Source organism: Rhagoletis pomonella, unplaced genomic scaffold (assembly GCF_013731165.1).
Source record: "Rhagoletis pomonella isolate Grant_MI unplaced genomic scaffold, Rhpom_1.0 Rhpom_scaffold_00007, whole genome shotgun sequence".
In the NCBI taxonomy this organism is placed as follows: Eukaryota; Metazoa; Arthropoda; class Insecta; order Diptera; family Tephritidae; genus Rhagoletis; species Rhagoletis pomonella.
Window position 1 is genome coordinate 32714594 of NW_023458561.1, and position 21303 is coordinate 32735896.

The 21303-nt window shown below is 34.5% G+C and overlaps 2 protein-coding genes across 2 annotated transcripts; both read left to right on the forward strand.

Moving 5' to 3' along the window:
* Positions 1-1271: 1271 nt before the first annotated feature.
* LOC118742642 lies at positions 1272-12145 on the forward strand. Its single transcript, XM_036474859.1, has 5 exons — positions 1272-1569; positions 10541-10796; positions 11040-11383; positions 11442-11653; positions 11747-12145. Exons 1-5 carry the CDS (start codon positions 1318-1320, stop codon positions 12012-12014), a joined length of 1332 nt encoding a protein of 443 aa, XP_036330752.1. The 5' UTR covers positions 1272-1317; the 3' UTR covers positions 12015-12145.
* Positions 12146-14006: 1861 nt separating this feature from the next.
* On the forward strand, positions 14007-20285 carry LOC118743786. The gene is made up of 5 exons (XM_036476550.1): positions 14007-14258; positions 18122-18377; positions 19309-19652; positions 19711-19922; positions 20018-20285. Exons 1-5 carry the CDS (start codon positions 14007-14009, stop codon positions 20283-20285), a joined length of 1332 nt encoding a protein of 443 aa, XP_036332443.1.
* The last annotated feature ends 1018 nt before the right edge of the window (positions 20286-21303 follow it).

Here is a 21303-nt window from a genome sequence, read left to right on the forward strand (position 1 = left end):
AGAAAAATTCAGCACATTTTTACAACAACACAATTTTTTTTATTTAATAATGTAATTGTTTTGGTTAACTTTTTTTGGCGGTGGTATTATTACACAACTCATGTGTAAGAAAATTCACGACACCGTCAGCAAAAAAGATTATCAAAAATCTATGTATGCCAATGCTTAGCCACTTGGAACTTGCACTTTGGTAAATTAGAATTTAAGGGTAACTGACAGTTATTTCAGACTTAATTTCCACGAAGATCAGACATAAAATCCATGGACACTAAAATTTAAGATTTTTTAAAAAATTATGATGAATTCCATCAATTTGTGCATTGGAACCTATGTCTGACAAAACTTCCGCGAATCAGATCTGTGAAAGTAATGTCACTACTTCCACGGACCAAAAATCGATCCATGGAACTTATGTCACGGTTCGGTGGATGTTATGTCCGTGGAAGTTATATATGTCGAAACCCCGAATTTAATGGGCATTTTTACATGTATCTCATTACACTTTAGCTAAATCTAGTTAATTTGAATCCTTTTTGTAATAATATTTGTTTTTAAATCAAAAGCAAACATAAATTTAATTAGCAATATTTTTCACTTAATCCTAATAAGTTTAACATCTAAATTTCATTTGAAGGCTGATGGTACTGACAGATGGAATTACAACATTTTTAAGTTTTTAAGAATAAGCAAATAACAAAGATAATAAAATACGAGTGCCATTTTTACCTGATAAGCAAAAAGTGCTGTAGTTTTACGCGACTGACCATTTTTAATTGACAACCATTTATGTGTTTACATTCAATTCCGCTCACACTCATTTAAATGGCCTAATACACCAAACATGAACCCCAATACCCAACCATATCAGTGAAAAACTAAAAGCTTGTAAAAAATTTCAAAATCTTAAGAATTGCAAATTTTTAACTTTTATTAACGTTTACATACATTTTTGAAATAACAAAATAGATCACCCTGTATTACTTACTAACAAGTTCGATGAGAGCCCAATATCAAACAAATGCATGCAAAAACAAAAATAATTTATCACTAATTGTTAGGTAGTCTCTTACGTAAAACAAAAACGATGCATAGAATTGTTCTCGCTCTCACTCTCCATTCATTCTCAATGCTCAATCGTACGCTCTGATCATAGAAGCACACATTCTCATTTTGTGAATTTGTTGATATCTTGATTAACATTTTTCAAATAAATTACTTACGATTTCCTGAACCAGTTCAGTTGGAGGCGGGTGTTTAAAGCATTTGAACGGTATACATAGAAATAAAGCAGTAACTTGTGATTTAAAAATAAAAAATATGACCAAATCTAAAGCTGAAGTCGAGATCGAATGGCTAAAGAATTATCTATTGCCAGAAATTCTGAAAAATAAACATTTCAGGGAAGATAGTTCGTTGCGTGGCGATACAAATGACAAAGTCAAAATACACGATGTACAGGTGACATTCATTGGCTCTGAAGAAGCATTTATGTTGACCATTTGTTATCGCGCAGTAATCATTTTAGAGGAAGGCGATAGTGGCCCAGTAACTAATCGAATCATTGTCAAGGTAAGGAAATTAATGTATTATAGATACATACTTACATATATGTTAGTAAGTAAATAATTCAAATGCGTATATAACGCACGGCTACATATGTATATATATAGATATGTATCACGGTTGCCAACCGTCCCGTTTTCGGCGGGACTGCCCCGGATTTAAGAGCTATGTCCCGGTCCCGGTGCGACACATGCCGGGACGCAAAATTACCCGGTTTTTTGCAAGCAAAAAATTTAGACATCTTGTTGAAAAAAAAAATTTAGAACTCTTGAAATATATACATATGTATATTTTACAAATTCTATTTACTGATCCTCACTATACGCCGTATTTTGTTTTCTACAGCGATTTCCTGCAGACTGTTTCATACGTAAGGGCGCGTGCGAATCGGTAACGAAGTTCTGTGGGGAACGCTGGTGAATGATTTTTTTACTATGGTGAGACAGTTTTTGCCAAACTACTGTGTGAAATGAAATCGTTTTTAACAACAGTAAATTTTTTACAACCACAGAACAAAAACTATAAATTGAAGTGACACAAATACTAAAAAAAAAATATCTACCATCATTGATTGCAATTCGTCAATTAAAGCTTTTAAAACATTAAATAAATTTATTTACAAGAAATATTTAATTCAGTGTAATACTTCTTAATTTTTGCCACCACCAGAAACTCCGTTTCCTAATATTTTGTTGTTTTTGCTTAAATTTGGGGCGGCAAAATTATGCACATCAACAATCTCAATTCAATAACCCGAAATATTTGCAAGAGAGAGCGAATTCGAGAGCGTAACAACCCGAGAGAGCTGCAAATTCTTGCAAGTAAAATTTTTTAATAAATTCACTTATTAACTGGAACAGGACAGAAGAGATTTTCTTCAAAATTGCTCCTTTTTCTGCACTTTGCACTAAAAAAATTTAATACAAACAAACAAAAATTCAAAAATCGGCCTCATCTTCCAAGTTCTATTAGTTTTCATTATAAAAAAAAAAAAAAAAAAAAAAAAAAAAATTAAGGCTCCAGTTAATTGTGTATACTAAATTCTAGTTTCGAACCACTGTGGATCGTTTTTTAAAATACCTCCGAAAAATGGAGTTTTTTATGAATAAAATTTGTTCTTAAAAAGTTTTTTTTTTTAAGCTTAAAAGATTCGAATAAGAACGTTAAAACAATTTGCTAACGGAATCAAAAATTTTTGGAGGTATTTCAAATGCATTCAGCTCACCTAAATGTTAATATATTACGGGAATATTTGGGCGGAAGTCTTACATTATAGTAGTAAATCTTATAATTTTGGTGCAAAAAATCTCAACATTTTTTGGTGAGCCACCCTAATATAAACTAAGTAGTCACGAACTAAGTGCTCTGAAGGGAAGCAGTCTGAAGTATCAATGTGAAAACTTTTTCTGCGTAGAGAACTTATAAAAAGTGAGATTGCGATCTCCTGTAATAACTCATAAGGCGAATTTTTTATTACTTTTGGGAAATAAATTTCGGAAATAAAACTTGCGAGTTCTGACTTTCGAAGGATTATTTCACTTATTCGTGCTTCACTAGAAATTTTAGTTTTTGCTGAAAGGCGTGTGAAATCAATAAACTTTTTTTTCTCCATTTTTTTCTTTCGACCATTAGATCATGAAGGAATTTACGGTGCTCCTGAATTTTTATTGAGCATTGAAGTCGGTAGTATTTTTTTTTGTTTTGCTTAAAAATCACTTGTTCCGTCAAGGTTACACAAGCTAAAGTTAAGTAGAACTAAACGCGGTAGTTTGTTTGTAATCAAATAAAAATTGTTGTAAATAATCTTTTATCAAATACTTTTTCAAATTACAACTGATTACAAGCATATATACATACGTAAGTATTTACATATATACACTTACATATGCACGTGCACTTTGTTTGAAGTGTATTTTTATTGCAATATTTATCATTTGTCAAGAATGTGTGCTCATAAGTAAATTGAATATATTCAATGTCTACAGACGTGTATAAGAGCACTTATATATGTATGCTTAAATGCAATAGAGATAGATGCTCACTAAGGTTGCTCTTAATTGCATGCATGATTTTCGAACAGTGTTGCCGCTGAAAATTTTTAGTGGTGGCCAGATTCGATTTTAAAAGTGGCTAAAAATAGCTAAAAATTTTAACTTTTGGCTAAAATAAGTGGCTAAAAACTATGGTTTCAAATCTAAATGTTTCACATTTATTTTGTCAAATTCAGGTACAAAAGTATTTACATACAATGTAAAAAACAAAAAAATTTGCATAAATTTATACAAAGTTAATACAACTCATATTTAAACTTTAACTAAAAACAAAAAAATTAGATATCACATTCTATATCTATTATATTATCGTCATCACTAATTGATTCTTCCTCTTCACACAGCTGTTCTTTCTTCATTAATTTAATGAGATCTTCGGTTATTTCGAAATCATTACAACATTTTTGTACATTCTTTAAGCCATATCTTATAGCTAAAATTGCATTCAACATTGCAAAACTCAATTGGTTTCGATGTTTGGTTTTAACAATATTCATTGCGGAAAAAGTTCTTTCCACTTCGGCATTGCTTAAGTGGCAAAAGCAGCAAACAATATACAAAATCAGTTAGTTCATTAAAAGGATTTTCACCAACTGCATTTCTAAACTGTCGAACCTCGGACCAAAAATCTAGCGTATTATTTACATTTTTCCATGGATAAGAACATATATTTTTCCATTGCAATTCGATATTTTCAATTTCAGTCTCACTATACCGGACTTTCAAATCCGAAAAGTACTTAAACATATCCTGCTTTACAATTTTTAGCGAATTTTCGGCAGAAAGGAATTCAAGTTTTCGTAATGTTTCAATATTTTGTGGTAAACGTTGCCGCAATTGATAAACCAACTTCAAAATAAAATCTCTGCAGGTAATTCGTATGGTCTTTTCTATATTATCGTTCAGCGTATTATTTTCTTTTTTAATTCGAATATGTTCTTCAAAGCTATAGTGGTAGTATGGAAACGGCGTTAAATATTTTTCAATATTTGATGTTAAAGGATCGAAAGTCTCAAAATGACACACGATGTTATTACATAAACTGATAATTAATCTTACAAGTTCTGAAAATAATTTGGTTGGGTCTGCCCCATTCGATTCAAACAGTTTGTTCACTTTTTGAACTTCAGATAATATCGGTTTGAGAAATTTTAGATAAGCTAAGTTAATGTCATTGAACATGTCGGACAGAATTTTCGCCTTGTGACAGGACTCGGATATAGCAGCTATGCCAAAAGGACATTTTAATTCCACCCACTGGTCAACGATTCTTTTGATAGCCAGCTCTATGGAAAGCCATCGAGTGTCACAGGCTCTGGTTATTTTTAGTGGTATAGTATCATCATTTATTGCCCGAAAAATTGATTCATAGTGTTTCTGCCTGGATGAAGACTTGGAAAACCAATTGTAAGTTTCTCCAACCATAAATTCAACATCATTAGGCAAACATTTTGTAGCGGTTGAAACTGCAATTTGTATTGAATGGCATACACATGGTACCAGTGTTATAAAGGGATTTCGTTCTTTTACTCGGGCAATTACACCGCTGTTTACGCCAACCATAACACTTGCGTTATCGGTCCCTAACCCAACCATATTTTTAAAACTAAAACGATATTCTCGCAACACATTTTCAACAGCTCCTACAATTCCCGTTGCAGTGCAGTCAGTTAAATGTTGCAGTTTCAAAAATGTGTTCACAATGCTGCCATTATTAGCGCTATAATAACGGATGACAATACTCAAATACTTCTTGACGGAAATGTCGGTGGACTCATCTATGATTAAACTGAATTTATTTTTGCCTATGTCTTCCATTAAGATATTTTTAAAGTAGGGATATAAAACATTTTTTATCACACCACCACATTTTGTTCGCCGTAGTTGCATATTTTTGGCAATTAAACTATCTTGAAAAACATTTTTTTGAAGCTGTGTCAAGTGGTCAATAATCCTAATCGAAGTATGTGATGCTACATATAATGCATTCGCTAGCTCAGCCTTGCAGGTCTCGTCACTCACTATCGCTTTGTATGTAAGTTTCGTCTGGTTTCCACTCGCAAATGGAGAAGCTGCTGCAAGGTTCTTTATGCTTTTCGCGTGCTTTAGGAGTCCATACACTTTTGGTTTAAGACGACAGTTACAATACTTACAACGAACGTAGGCTCCATCTTGAACAAGCCAATTTTGTAAGCGTTTATCTGCTAACCACGCTCCTCGCAATTTCTGCTGGTACTTTCTGGAATTAAAAGTTGTTTGTTAATTCACATTAGCTTGAATTTTATACGGATGACAATATTTCAGTACATACTTTGTAGTTTTGCTGCATGTGGCTTCATCTGGACTACTATCTGAGTCACTTTCATCCTCCTGGTGCTCATTGGTTGTTACCTGCTGTTGTTTTATCAAATATCTTTAAAAAATGTTTCAAATTAGCATTGAAACGCAGAAAACGTCGTTTTGTGTTTACTTACTTGTCCATTTTCTAAAGCGAACAAAATCTTGCACGGCAATAGCTTTGAATATAGAGCGCTTTTTAACTAGGAATAGTATACACATACAAATGATACATTTTAATCGATTGTTTGTTATCGCTAAATTGAATTAGCGATGCCACACTTTTCTCACGAGTAAATTATCCATAACTGAAAATTTTTGATTAATTTGGAAGAGGAAAAACTTATTAACTTAAACATTTAAGTTCATTATAAAAAGTGGCTAAAACGTGGCTAGTGGGAAAAATAAATTTTGGTGGCAAAAAAAAAAAGCGGTGGAGTGGCTAAAAAAGTGGCTAGTGGCAAAAATAAATTTTGGTGGCAAAAAAAAGAAGGCGGTGGCTAAATGTAGCCACCAAATGGCTAAAACGGCAACACTGTTTTCGAATATTCTAGCATCAATTATTTGTGGAATAAAATAAAAGACATGTGAAGAGAATATTTTTAATTTTTTTTTTTCGTGTTATCAGTCTTAGGTACAGTTGGCAAATAAGGTTCTTCACTTACAAAACTACGGCGCTTTTTACACGTTTACTTTATTTTTATTGAAAATATTCACGACAAGGAGGGACAGTATCGGAATACTCTGAAAAGTCAAAAAATTTGGTATAATCGTTGATAAGAGGCTGAGATGGAACTCTTACTCAGACTATACTTTTAGCTAGGCTAGGCTACATTGGCACCTAGACGAATCAAGTATGGAAGACAGAACAGGTTAGGGTATTTAAGGACTATGTATTGTGGAATGATTTTCCACAATCCCTCGTCAAATTTAGTTTGGATTTATACCCATTTAGCATTCGATGGGAAGCTTCCAGGGAATCAGAATATCTAGGTAGGTCGCTGTGTCCCTTATTCCGCAATTCATAACCGAATTCATAACTAGGGAGCTAAATGGGTTACGCGAAACCTAGTTCGTCTAAAGTGTCTTCAGAAATGCAACAGGTCTTTTTACGGCATTGAATGTTAAAATGTATTTGGGATCTGAGCTCGAGATGTTTCAACCGTTTCCTTATTACTCCATCGGATTCGGGGAATAGACATTTTCAACGTGTTTGGCCGAGTTTCTCCTCCAATTTATGGTGCGAGTGTCTCTAATTTGTTGCACAAACAGTTAAAAGTTTTAAGTCGACTCCGAACGGCAAATGGTTTTTTATTAAAAGTTTTTTTTTTCATGGCAAATGTACACTGTGAAGTTTGCTATTGTCTATTGCTCTGACCAAGGGTCAAATCTTGGACCAGCTGAGCGGAATTAAGAGTCTCTGACCTCTCAAATACCGAGGATTTAAGGTTAAAATATAATAAATTTCCAGACGAAAATCTGTTATATTGAACAAACTTGCTTTTGGCATCCTCACCGCAGTAAGGTTACGCTAATAATTACACAACACCTTTTTTTTTATTTCTGTTATGGCTGGCAAAATATTAAGTATTTACTTTATATATATACATAACCATCAATCTTCTATTTATCTACTCTGCTATTCTATTTCGTATCTGCCGTTATAAAGAACATACGCAAAACTATGTTTTTTTTTTATGAATTACTCTAAATTGTGATACGGAAACTCATTTTGCATACGCAACGAGAACATAAATATCTAAGTATGTACATATGTACATTAGGGTGGTCCAAAACAGTAAAGTCGGAATCGCAATGCTCTCACCCCCATGGAAAACTTTGAGCGCTTTAAGCGACCTCTAAATATTTTTTTCATTTCAAAATAAAAAATAGGGGAAAATTTTGCGGTATAGAATAATCCTAGCGGGTGAGCGCATAAAAATTCCGACTTTACTTTTTTCCACATGCAATTTTGGACCACCCTAATGTACATATGCCTATAATTTTTTTAAGTAAATGTGTTGATTTAGATAAAGAGATACTTACGTTTGCTATGAAACGATAAATAAATGTCAGCAAAATCATAAAGCAATATGCGAACCCCCTGAATAAAAAGTGAGATCTTACAAGTCATATCCTAAGACCTAGACTAATGATGCCGGTTGACTAACGTATTTTTCTCGTGTTGCTGTATCAGTATACTAAGTACTGAAAATTTTAATTTTCTTAGGAAGTTTCACAAAGAAACGGTCAACATATAAATAGGCAAGTTTCCTTTTTTAAGTGGTCCGTTTTATGTTGTTGTCTTTACAAGATATCGTAAGCAGTGTTTTTATATTGCCAAATACTGTCCTAATAAATGTTTAAAATTTATTGATTTACTGATTACATTTTTATGTTTATTATGCTTGTTCACACATGCACACTTACCATCGGTGTGACGTAGTACATTTTGGCCAGGCATGCGTAGGAATAAATCGATACCATCAAGGTATCAGTACTTGTATTTGTAACAAACTAAGTATCGGTACCTACTCAATATCGGAATGGTATCGAGTACTTGCACTGAGAACTATGATTTTGCATATTTAATTGATAAAGTTTTTTCATATAAAATGAGTTTAAAAGAATAACTAATTTTTTGTTATATTTTCCAAAAACATCAACTTTTCCAAGTGTTTTCCTGAAAGGTGGTTTCAAGATTTTGATTTGTTGTACCTGTTTTTGAGAAAAGCCTCTCGCAAGGGACAGATGTATATAGCTGCGGAAATGTAGCGCGCATATCTTCCCATTCCCCTAATGAGTTCCTTTTCAAAGAAGATGCTGAAGTTTGCGCTTCCGATACAAGTGCTTTTTTTTCGATATCTACTTGGATCGCAGTAAAAAATATCGAGTACAAAAATACTTGGTAAATTGATAAAAGTATCGAGTAAGTACTTGGATTTACTTGTAACTATAGACTCATCCCTAGGCATGCGTGTGTACGAGCAATTGAGAATTTCGTCAATTTTTGCAAGTCAGTAATTTTTTTTTAGTTTAATCTGTAGTAGAAGTGTGTTATAATTGTAGAAAAACAAATAAATAGGTAGCGACAAAAGCTGCATATTTTATGATAACAATTTAGTCAGTATTGATTAGATTTGTATATATATTTATGTATATAAATAAGTACAATGAATGTACGTATCAACTTAAGCGTATAGCACCGGATACCGGCTTTTTGAATATCTCGATACCTATTTCATATTTCTGAGCTGCATAAGTTTGAAGTTTCAGATCATTAACTCATCGGGTAGTTGGCTAAAAATTTACTGCAAGATTTGATTACACACAGGTGAAAATTATTAAAAGCTTGTAAAAAAGAAACAAAATTAACTTAGAAAAAGAAAAAAACAAGTAATTTTGAAGCAAAAACACAAAATCGATTTTCATTAAAAAGTTTAAGAGTACCGTCAATTTCTTCATGATCCATTGATCTGATCTAAATCAAATTAGTATGGGACCACATCTGAGGTACCACCTTTCCTTTAAAAAAATAATTATGGAAATCGGTTATGCGGTAACATACATAAAAAAAATATTCCGACAAATTGATAACCTCCTTTTTTGAAGTCAGTTAAAAATACATATGTAAACTAAAAGAAAACTAGATTTAAAAAAAACAAAAATTTAATTTTAATTAACCGCTCACTCGGCCATTTCGACTATTGGAAGAGCGCTAAGAATATGGCATCTCCTTTTGCAACATGCTCAAAAGCTTTCTGTCAAAGTAGCTTTTCAGCATGAAAGTTGCCAGAGGAGCTTTCTTGCATACTGCCTTACAATTGTCTTGCAAAAGACTTAGCCCGATAGGTCCTGTTAATATGTCAATATTTATGTACATATAGCAGCTGCTAAGAATTATTGATTCCACTATTTGGTTCAAACAGGAATAGAGCCCAACTTTTAGACCTATGTACCGGGTGCTTTAGGAACACCAGCAGTCGCTTGTTGAACCTAGCATAACCGAATACAATGTCCGTACTGGGTTGGCAAGATCGTGTTCCAGGTCATAATACAACGCGCTGTTTGAAGAAGAAAAAAAAAGAAATAGATATAACGTTAGGGAAAATCAAAGAAGGAGTGAGAGGTTTATGCTGTATTCACCGGCTTTTAAATAAGTTTCACAAATCTGCTGCATAGCCAATGTGGCTCGTTCATTCACAATTTCAGTGTTTTAAAAAAGCCCCAATAGAAAAAGCACAGCATGTCGATTTTCCTACTTGGACGTGACTTCGCATCAATATAATAACTCCCGCTAAAAATTACCGTATAGTAAGCTTTGGTTCATAAAAGAGAAGAGATAACTTAAATGTTTGAAGGGACAGAACTTTAAAGCTTTGTGTTCTCTCATCCACTGAGAAAACAGACTACCCAATTAGTTTTCAAGTTGTTTTTAAAATATACACATCTGCCCTTTAAAGGAAAATTTTGCACTAAAAAAATGTGTTTGAAGGGCAGCTTTATTTTTGAAACTGTTCGAGAAAACAGTGCTAATGCGATAATTTGATACAAATCCTGTCTAAAAAGGCACTACGTTTTTTTTGCAGAAAACTCCAGACTTACCGCAAGAAACATTTGACGCTATACAATTCGGATCGCTCTTCAGCAATGAAATCATAGCGTACAATAAAATCATGCCCGCAATTGAAAACTTAGCGCCAAGCACTTTCAATACGCCGCGATTTTACTTTGGAGAATTGCATAAAAATTCCGCCACCATTGTGCTACAGGACTTTGGTGTGAACAACTGGCGCGTAGCGAAGCAGAAGGCGAATCTATCATTGGCGCATGCGCTTGTGGCTGGTGAGAATACTACATTTACCTAATACATATATGTATAAATGTATATACAGTGGCAGGCAAACGAATAGATTTTTTTTTACAAATGTATAGCTCGCTAGATAATTTGGTTTTTGTTAATACACAAAAAATATAGCCACATTTGTGAAAATGTCGGGTCCCTATTTATTTTCCCGCCACTGTACATATTTAGCTCTTATAAAAACCACATAATGTTTCTTGTTTTCACTTTTTATTTACTTTCAGTAAGTAACCTTGGTACCCTTCATGGCACCGGCTTCGCGTTAAGATACAAAAGTCGAGATGAGTTCGAGCGCCTAACAAAGGATCTGAGAGAACCACGTTTTGCAACAGAAGATAAACAGTCTGAGTGGGGATTGATAATGAAATTCGGCGCAGAGCGTATTGTAACAGTAGCAAAAAAGTATTATCCAGACATCGATAAAGAATTCTTGGACCGTTACCAACGACTTATCGCAAACTATATAGAATTTGGACGAAAGATGGTTGCGCCCGTAGAGCCACTAGCGACATTGTGCCATGGCGACTATCTACGCAACAATATAGCCTTCAAATATGAGGAGTCGAATGTAAGTAAATAAAGAGTAAAGCTAATAGATTTAACATTTCTAAGCACTTTTCATACAGGGCACTGAAGAGCCGATAGATTCGCTGATGTTCGATCTACAAACCGTACGAGTTTCTTCACCAATGCTGGATTTTGCTACCTACCTCTCATTGTCCACCTATGCAGTCGTACGTCGCACACACTTTGATCAAATATTCGATGAGTACTATGAAAAACTGATGGCAGCCTTCAAAAAGACCGCCCAGGTGGACGAACTGCCTGATTTTTTGAGGTACACCAGAAAAGTCATGCAGACGCACAATATTTTTATCTTCCTGTTTTTTTTTTTTGGTAAACACATTTACCTCTTCTTTTCACTTTGCAGCCGCGAATGCATACTCAGAGAGTACTGGCGGTACCTTCCCTATAGCGCAAGCATCGCATCTCATTTCCTCATGCAGTTAGTTGATCAAGACCCAGTTTCACTGGAAGAAAGGTCGGCACAGCCACCGACCCCAGAAAAAATACGAGAGGATACACTACAGCGCGGCGGTGAGGAGGTCGATCGTGAATTAGCCCACCAATTGAAAGAAATTTATGACTTGGTTCAGGAACATAAACTGGATATATTTGAGGGTTTCGATTATGTATGAAATCTGTATGTATATTTAGGTAGAAATTAAATATTTGTACAATTTGTAGACCAAAATCTGACCAAAGTTCCAGCATAGTAAAGATTTTCTATTTGCATAATAAAGCATTTGCTGCGCTATGTAATTATGGCGTGATTTATATTCTTATTTGGATTCCTATTTGAATTCACAAAATTTCCATTCTAAGTGTTGGCGTGAATGGCTAAGCCCCTTACGAAGGCCTGTCCTCTGAGGTATGGACAGAAAGCGCGCACACCTTGATGGAATGAGAACCTTACAGTGCTGCGGAAGCAAGTACGGAGATCTTTCAACGAATGCTAGAGTAATAAGGTGTCGGACCTATACAAAATTACACGATCGCCAGAAAATGCGAAAAATTATTTCTTAGCATATATGCTAATCATATGGGAAAGGGAGACTTTACCATAGGTTTTATCAACAAATTATAACAAAGAGAGATTTAAGCACTTGTGTCTTTTAAATGCTATAGGGTGGTACGCCACCATTACCTTTGTTGAAGAGAATTGGCTCAGACCAGGCATTCCTCGGTCCGCAAGTAGTTTTAGCGCTCTCACCCTCGGCCATCGAAGCCATTTCTAACAGAGATTTGCTGAATTCGAATCTGAGCTCAGAATTCGCGTTAAGTTCGCTTGAATACAGTGTTGCCAGATTTTTTTTTTAGAAAACTCTGAATCCCAAAGAAAAAACGGTATTTTTAATAAAAAAAAAAAACACTTCAACCCTCAAAAACGAAGGCATTTTTGGAAAATTCATAAAAAATAAAGTAGCTTTATCAAAGGTTTATAAATTAAAAAATTTACGAAAACGTCAATTTATAAAGCTCTTTAAACCTACTTTATTTTTTATAAATAATGCCATTAAATTTTGAAAAAAAAACTGTAATTTATACTGGGAGGTGATTTAAAAAAAATAAAACTATTCGCTTGTTCAAAAAACTGTAATTTACAATTATAGCTGTGAATTCGGCAAATTTGCTTGAATATCTTCTTGCTCGCCGAGATACTAGAAATGAGGCAATTTCATTATTGTCCTCTTGCTTATAGCCTTTAAAAAAATACATCGTAGGAGTTAGAAAATTAAAAAAAAAAAATCCCGATTGAAAAAGAGATACATATTCGACCAAACTCAACGACATGTGAAGGGGTGAGAGATGTTCTTTAAAATACTTTCTATAGTTCTTAGAGAAACAAAACCTCGAAGAAAAACCTACCGCATTTTTCACATTTTCAGAAATCTATTAGAAACAACTAGCCTTATCTGAGATGAAATTTGCGTATCCGACTGTGTTATCAATGCTCATCACATCCATCATATGCAGTGTTGCCACAATATTCGTTACCAAAATCCCCCGAAAAAAAATCAACAAAAAATTACCAAGCTTATTTCGTGTTAGAAGCCAAGTATTCATATGTATCGTAAAATTAGGCATCCACATCATGTTTTTTAGGCATTCAGAGCTTTTCAGCTCTTTATTTTAAATATATGTATGTAAGTTATCTAAGTGCGCACGGCTAGCCAATGTCATTAGGCCACCGAGATTAAGCGATTTGACACATTTGGAACCTTTTTGTATGTATAAACCTAAAACTTAGAAGTAATACAAAACTAACTTTAGTAAAGTTATGGACGAGGTAACGACCAATAAAAATTCCAAAAAAGTTACCAAACCAAAGAATAAATAACAAAGTTACCAAATTCGAAAAGGAAATACAAAAATTACCAGTTTTCGCAAAAAATTACCACAACGGCAACACTGACCGTATACTGTCATATCAACACTTTGTGGATTTGTTGCTAGTCGTATCTTGATTAAAAAATATTCAAATAAATTGCTTAAGATTTCCTCAACCAGTTTAGTTGGAGGCGAAGCATCGTACGCGGGTATTCAAAGCATTATAACGGTATACATAGAAGTAAAGCGGTAACTTGTGATTTGAAAACTTGTATGAAAAAAATATACATATATATGAGATGAAGGAATCTAGAGCTGAAGTCGAGATCGAGTGGCTAAAGAATTTTCTATTGCCAGAAATTTTGAAAAATAAACATTTTAGGGAAGATAATTCGTTGCGTGGCGATACAAATGACAAAGTCAAAATACACGATGTACAGGTGAAATTCATTGGTGCTGAAGAAGCATTTATGTTGACCATTTGTTATCGAGCAATAATCATTTTAGGGGATGGCGATAGGCGCCCAATCACTAATAGAATCATTGTTAAGGTAAGTAAATTGACACGATATACTATATACATACATACATACCCGTGTGGTCAGCTGATTAAAGTCTAGGACTTAACCATGTAAATCCACATTTCAAACTTCGTACAAAAATTATGAAATTCAACAAACTTTAACATTTGCACCTTTTAAACTTTTTATTCAGAATTTTTTGAAAAATTTTGAGTACGCAATTTTGTAGCTCATTAAATATTAGTAGGTTAAAGTGCAAATTTCAATAAGCTAGAAAATCGCGTGGATTCTTAATAACTTTTTGGCTGACGGTGTTGTGCATTTTCTTCCATATAAAGAAATGCTCGACATTTTAGTTTATTCGGGTGGAAATGCCAGGTGTAAGCGGTAATTTTCTTAAGAAATGTTGGTAAAAAATTCTTGTTTAGAAAAATTTTGGCTTTCTGTGCTGTTTTGGCCGGAAATTTAAGGTAAAATCTCAGCAAAGTTAGTCTGGGCAAATGACCTCGAGGTCAAATGTGTGTATTACCACTGGCGCGATGAACTCGCCTTTTCCAAAACGATTTCAAGCAGTTTTTTTTTTGAAATCTTGGATTTTTCGAATACCGAGTAAACCGAATTATTACAATCCACCCCCGAAAATTACTTAAAAAATTCAATTTTCTAGAAAGCTATAAAATATTATTTTCCATTTATTCACAAACTTTTCTACATTCTTGCCACACTTCAGCTAATAACGCTTCTTCAGAAATAAGTTTTTCAGCCCTTTCACACTGTCAGGCCGACAGAAAATGTTTGCGTATGAAGTTTTATAAACAACTCATTCAATTTCAGTACAAAAAGTGAACGTTTGAAGTACCTCGAAATTCGCGCTGATTTTTGAGAATTTTTTTTTTGGTTGGAGGCGTTTCGATTTTCATCCACACAGAATACTTATGTATGTGTGTTCAAAAATACTCCAATTTTTATATCGAAAAAAGTGCACAGCTTCGAACTTGCACGTGATTATACTGAAATTAAATTGGCTATAAAAATGCATGCCCAACATTTTTCTAACAACAACATTTTTTTTTCGGGAGTGTTTGGCAAATTTCATAATTCGATTCTTGTTTTAGCCGAAAAGGCCTACCAGAAAATACCCAGGCGTTTCTGCTTTATTCTTTTTTGTAGCATTGTATAATTTTTGATTACATTTTTTCTGGGTACTGTTAAAAATTCAATGTAAAATATAGATCATTGCAATAATTGGGCTTAAGATCATGAAAATCGGATGAATTTACTTAGAGCATCCTTAATAATGGCATACTTAGTTATCTCTATAAATTCAAAGACCATAACTACTCATTTATAATCGCAGCTCGTTGTCAAACTCTGCAAAGGGTAAGGAGTAGTATCTACAACTTAATTTTTTTCTTTTATGACGAGAAATAATTCAGTATTTACCTAACAAATATAGGCACTCATCTTCTATCTCTTCTGATATTTTATCTTATAACTGATGTTATAAAAATCATTAGCACAACCATAACATAGATAGATATATATTTTCGGTAAACATGTAGCTTTAGATAAAGTGATACGTGCGTTTGCTACTAAGCGATAAGTAAATGTTAGCAGATTAAAAAAGAATAATTCCAATACCAGAATAAAATGTGACAATTTGCAAGTCATATCCAAAAACGTATGTATAGCTTAGTTATGCATAAATAGTTTGCACTGCTATACCATTTTTACGTAAAAATTAAGGGCCGGTTGTTCAATGTCTGGTTAGCACAAATCGGAGATAGAAGCTCCGGTTAAGAGCAACGCCTGCTTTATCGATCACATGTTACATGCACGATGTCGAAATCGCCGATAGTGTAGTGATAGTGATATCCAGACATTGAACAACCGGCCCTAAAACCCAAAAGACTTCTTCAAGTGAAGTGCTATGCGTTGGGTAACCGCATACACGCGCAAAGCTCATTTAGCAGATTCCTTATGTGAAAACTCTCGTGCAAAGCTAAGGATGCACAACTGAGCTATTAGGGCCAATGTCTGGTTATCACCAGAGCTGGGTCGTGATGATTCCTTTAGGAATCAAATTACTCCCAATTACAAATTACAAGGAATTCAACAATTTATATTGAGCTCGAGGCCGTTTTTTAAATGAAAATTTATTGTGGAAAAGCAACAATAATTTGAAAAAATGGTAGAAGTGATAGCTATTTCGGAAATCATCACCGATTATAAACGATAATTTACAAGGCGTACTTAGCACGGTGCATAGGCAACTGGCTGAGTCAGTGGGATCGTCGGTTCGAATCCTACGGAAAGAAGTCTGATGAGGAAATGTGGTGATTTCCGAAATAGCTATCACTTCCACCATTTTTTCAAATTATTATTGCTTTTCCCCAATAAATTTTCATTTAAAAAACGGCCTCGAGCTCAATATAAATTGTTGAATATAATTGTTATAAGGCCAAAAAATAACAAAAACAATTACAAGGAATTGTAATTAGGAATCAATTCCTTCAGTTTACAGCAAAGGAATCGATTACTTTCTCCATTCCTTGAAGTAAATTCAAATGTAATTACGTTTTTTTTATTCCATTACAGGGAATTTCATATTGTTATTGGAATAAATTACGTGCTAGTAATGTAATTTTTTTCCAATTTCTTTGAGAGGAATTGAAAATGTATTTGATTTTTATTCAATTCCATTACCTGGAATTGTAAGAGTACTTTAGTTTTTTCAATTACTTAAAGGAATTGGCAAAGTAATCGAGAAACTGAAATTTGAAATCGAAAGCACACATTGGACATCTTCTATCTATATCTATATCTATGTATATATATTATATATTATATAAAAAAGTTGTGTTCGTTTGTACGAGGCCTCAAAAATCGAGAACGGCTGAACTGATTTGAATTTTTTTTTTTAATTGCCACTTGTTTGAAAATTTTAAGCTCAATTAAACTGATGAAATAAATGAACTATTGCAATGCGGGTATCAAATTTAAGAAGTTTAGAAAAGATAACCATTGGAGATACTCTTTAGGAGTGTTGCCACCTATTTGAAAATTTTAACTCAGTTAAATTGATAAAATAAAGAAAATATTGCAAAGTGAGTGTCAAACTAGAGAGTTTTAAGAAGGCTTACAGTCAGAAATATTTCCGAAGGAGCTTGTCACCTGTTTTCAAATTTAACTCAATTAGATTTGTAAAATAAATGAAATATTACAGTATGGGTATAAAACGAACGGTATTTGAGAAATCTTGATTTGGAAATATTTTCAATAGGCTTATCAACTATCTTAAAGTAATATTACGTTCCCACTGGCCCACAAACTTGAGTTTATGGGCCATTTTGGAGTTTAACGCTAAACTCTACTCTTAAACTCGGAGTTTACCATACACAAAATTTCGTTAAACTCTCCTTAAACAACCCTTTTATTTGGATTTTATGCGAATTCAACCCTTTTTACCCAATTTGGTTTGTGCCTTTGATAATCCAAACCTGCAACCAACTTTTTGACAGTTAGTCTGTTCTGAGTATGGAATTGATCTTTTATATACATCCCCATACCCAGTTCTAGTCCTCTACCACAAATATATGCAGTTTGAAAAATTCGGTTTGTATGGGAGTTCCCACGCCCCCTTCCTATATCAAAACTTTTTTTAGTCTGTAACCAGCCTTAGAAAGTCTGCAGTAGATTTCGAAATTTCAAAAAAACCGGTGCGGCGTTTCTCGTGCCCCCGAAGGCACGCCATTTTGGGTATTATTGTTCTTGTCTGCTTTGCTGTCCCCTTCTCTCGAACGAATAAAAATCAGACTATAAGACTATAGACTATAAAAAATCAATAACTTCTACAAACTAAATCTAAAATGTAGAACGCTTTTGTTTTACAGAAAACTCCAAACTTAACGCAAGAAACATACGATTTAGTACAATTCGGATCGCTCTTCAGCAATGAAATCTTAGCCTACAACACAATTATGCCCACAATTGAAAAATTTACGCAGAGAGCATTCCACATTCCACGATTTTACTTTGGAGAAATGCATAAAAATTCCGCCACCGTTGTGCTACAGGACTTTGGTGTCAACAGCTGGCGCGTTGCGAAACAGAAGACGAATCTATCGTTGGCGCATGCACTTGTGGCTGGTAAGAATGCATTTATCTAATATACAGGGCCATATGAGGAGTCTCCGCGAATTTTGGGCAAATTTTTGAGAATAAAAATAACATACATATGTATGTATTATCTGTGCTCTTTTGCCCGGAACTTTTTCTGGAAGCTTCATAATTCCATAGGACACAGGTCGGATTAACTCAACTAGCGGGCCAAAATATAAAAATCAAAGTCATGCGAATTGCGTCAAAATGGCATGGCTTACTTCTCAATACAATAGATAACTGTGATTCATATTTTGTTCTTTGATCTCTTTCACTAATAAAAAAATATTAAGCTTATAATTTGGCTATGCAAGTCAGTTAGCTGTAGCAGGAAAACAGTTTTTTTTTAGCCGATTAGCTATCAAAAGTTTAATGGTGCGTCTATTGCAATTTTTTTTCATGAAGAGAAGTGATTACCGGTTTTACGACGTCCATACAATTGTTTTCAATTTTCAGAATGGCTTCCCAAATATCGCGGCAACAACCCCAAGAAGCTGCAACTAACAAGTTAAGAGTGAATTTAAAATATTTTTTTTTTTTAATTTGCCCGCCATATTGGAAACTCATTTCGAATTTTAGAAATTCGCGTTCAGATTCATATTTTCTGACCCAAAAACCCCCGAGTAAAAAGTTTCGAGCGAATTTAATCAATTTTGAAAAATTTGTCCGCCATATTGGATTTTTAAAACCAGACTGAAGATTTGTAATCAGTGGTCACATAAAATAAATAGTGGATGCGAAGTGGTCCATTTGCATCCTAAAATATAACACATATGTACACAAGTTGGACGGAATTGTGCAAAGTGGCAACAATCCGCAGAGACTTTTCATATGACCCAAAATTTTTGCATACTATTTATATCGCTACCAAAAAACATTCGCTGTGTTTCTTTTTTCACATTTTACATTTTTTTTGCAGTAAGTAACCTTGGTACTTTCCATGGCACCAGCTTCGCAATAAGATACAAAAATCGGGATGAGTTCGAGCGCCTAACAAAGGATCTGAGAGAACCACGTTTTGAATTAGACGAAATGCATCCTGTATGGAAATTGATGACGACATACGGCGCTGAGCGTATCGTCAAGGCTGCTCAAAAGTATTATCCAGACATCGATGAGGAATTCTTGCGCCGTTATCAACGACTTATCGAAAACTATGTAGAATTTGGACGAAAGATGGTTGCGCCCGTAGAGCCGCTAGTGACATTGTGTCATGGCGACTATTTACGCAACAATTTAGCCTTCAAATATGAGGAGTCGAATGTAAGTAAATAAAGAGTAAAGCTAATAGATTTAACATTTCTAAGCACTTTTCATACAGGGCACCGAAGAGCCGATAGATTCGCTGATGTTCGATCTACAAACCATACGAGTTTCTTCACCAATGCTAGATTTTGCTACCTTCCTCTCATTGTCCACCTATGCAGCCGTACGCCGCACACACTTTGATCAAATATTCGATGAGTACTATGAAAAACTGATAGCCGCATTCAAAAAGACCGCACAGGGAGCCGAAGTGCCTCACTTTTTGAGGTATGTAAGAAAAGTCATGCAGACGCGCAAGATTTGTAGCTAAATAAATGCATACCTGTGTGTTTTTGGTTTTCTTTTTCTTTTTCATTTTGCAGCCGCGAATCCATACTCCGCGAGTACTGGCGGCTCTTTCCCTATACCGCAAGCATCGCATCTCATTTCCTCATGCAGTTAGTTGATCAAAATATAATTTCAATAGAAGAGGCGTCGGCGCAGCCACCGACCCCAGAAGAAGTACGAGAGGATACATTGCAGCGCGGCGGCGAGGAGGTTGATCGTGAATTATCCAACCTATTGAAAGAAGTATATGACTTGGTGCAGGAACATAAGCTGGATATATTTAAGGGTTTTAATTATGTATGAAATATATATGTATAATTAGGTAGGAACTCTAGATATTTGTACAATTTGTAGACATACATATGTAGACCAAAAGCTGACCAAAGCTTTAATAAAGCATTTTGTTTCCATTCCAAATGTTCAATAGAGGCACAACTCAAAATTTGGCATTTTTGAAATTATGACCTGGAACATATATTAGTTATACTTTGTTAAAAAAAAAAACCAAAGGTAAAGTCTCCCTTGCCCATATCATTATCATGTGCTAAGAAATACTTTTTCGCATTTTCTGACAAACGTGTAATTTTGAGTTGTGCCCCTTTTGAAGGCGGCGTGCGTGCGTTCACGTCAGTCGGAAGCCACCATCAGCTTCCTGATAGCACGTAAGTACTGAATCGTTGCTCGCTAAACAGTGTGCCTGGTACGACTAGTATGTGAACAAAAATTAAACAAGCTGTCTATGTCTTCTTAAGTCTCGCGAACTTTCAACTTCCGATATGGGTTCTTCAATAGTCTAGGCCCTAGATTCTAGTGTAAATTTAACACAACTGGGCGTTGAACAAGGTGCGCAGAACTGGTGCTTATGTGCCCACAACCACTTCTACACCCTTGATTTTGATGGAGAAGAGTCACCACAGTATTTATGATGGGCTTGATTGATATCAGTTTTGTAACGCGAAAAGTCCACACAGTCACGGACCTATTTATAATTATTCCATGTGCAGATGCCGTCAATGACACCTGATGACATCAATTCAAGCTTTACTCTTGAATATGACCACCTTTCAGTTCAGTTCTTAAACCTTTAAAGCACTCAAAATAAGTCGTCAATTGTCTTAAATATCTGTAAAGGACTTCTCTACTTAGTTTGTATAATTACTCTACGTACGTAAAGGTTGAGATATTAAGACCCCAGATGTTCGCAATAGGGCGATTATTTCATGCGCTGTGTGGCAAGTGGCACCTTCCCGTTTAAACTACATAAATATTGTCCAAGTCCACCTCATCAAAATCAGGCCATAGTAAGTTTGTTAACATATCA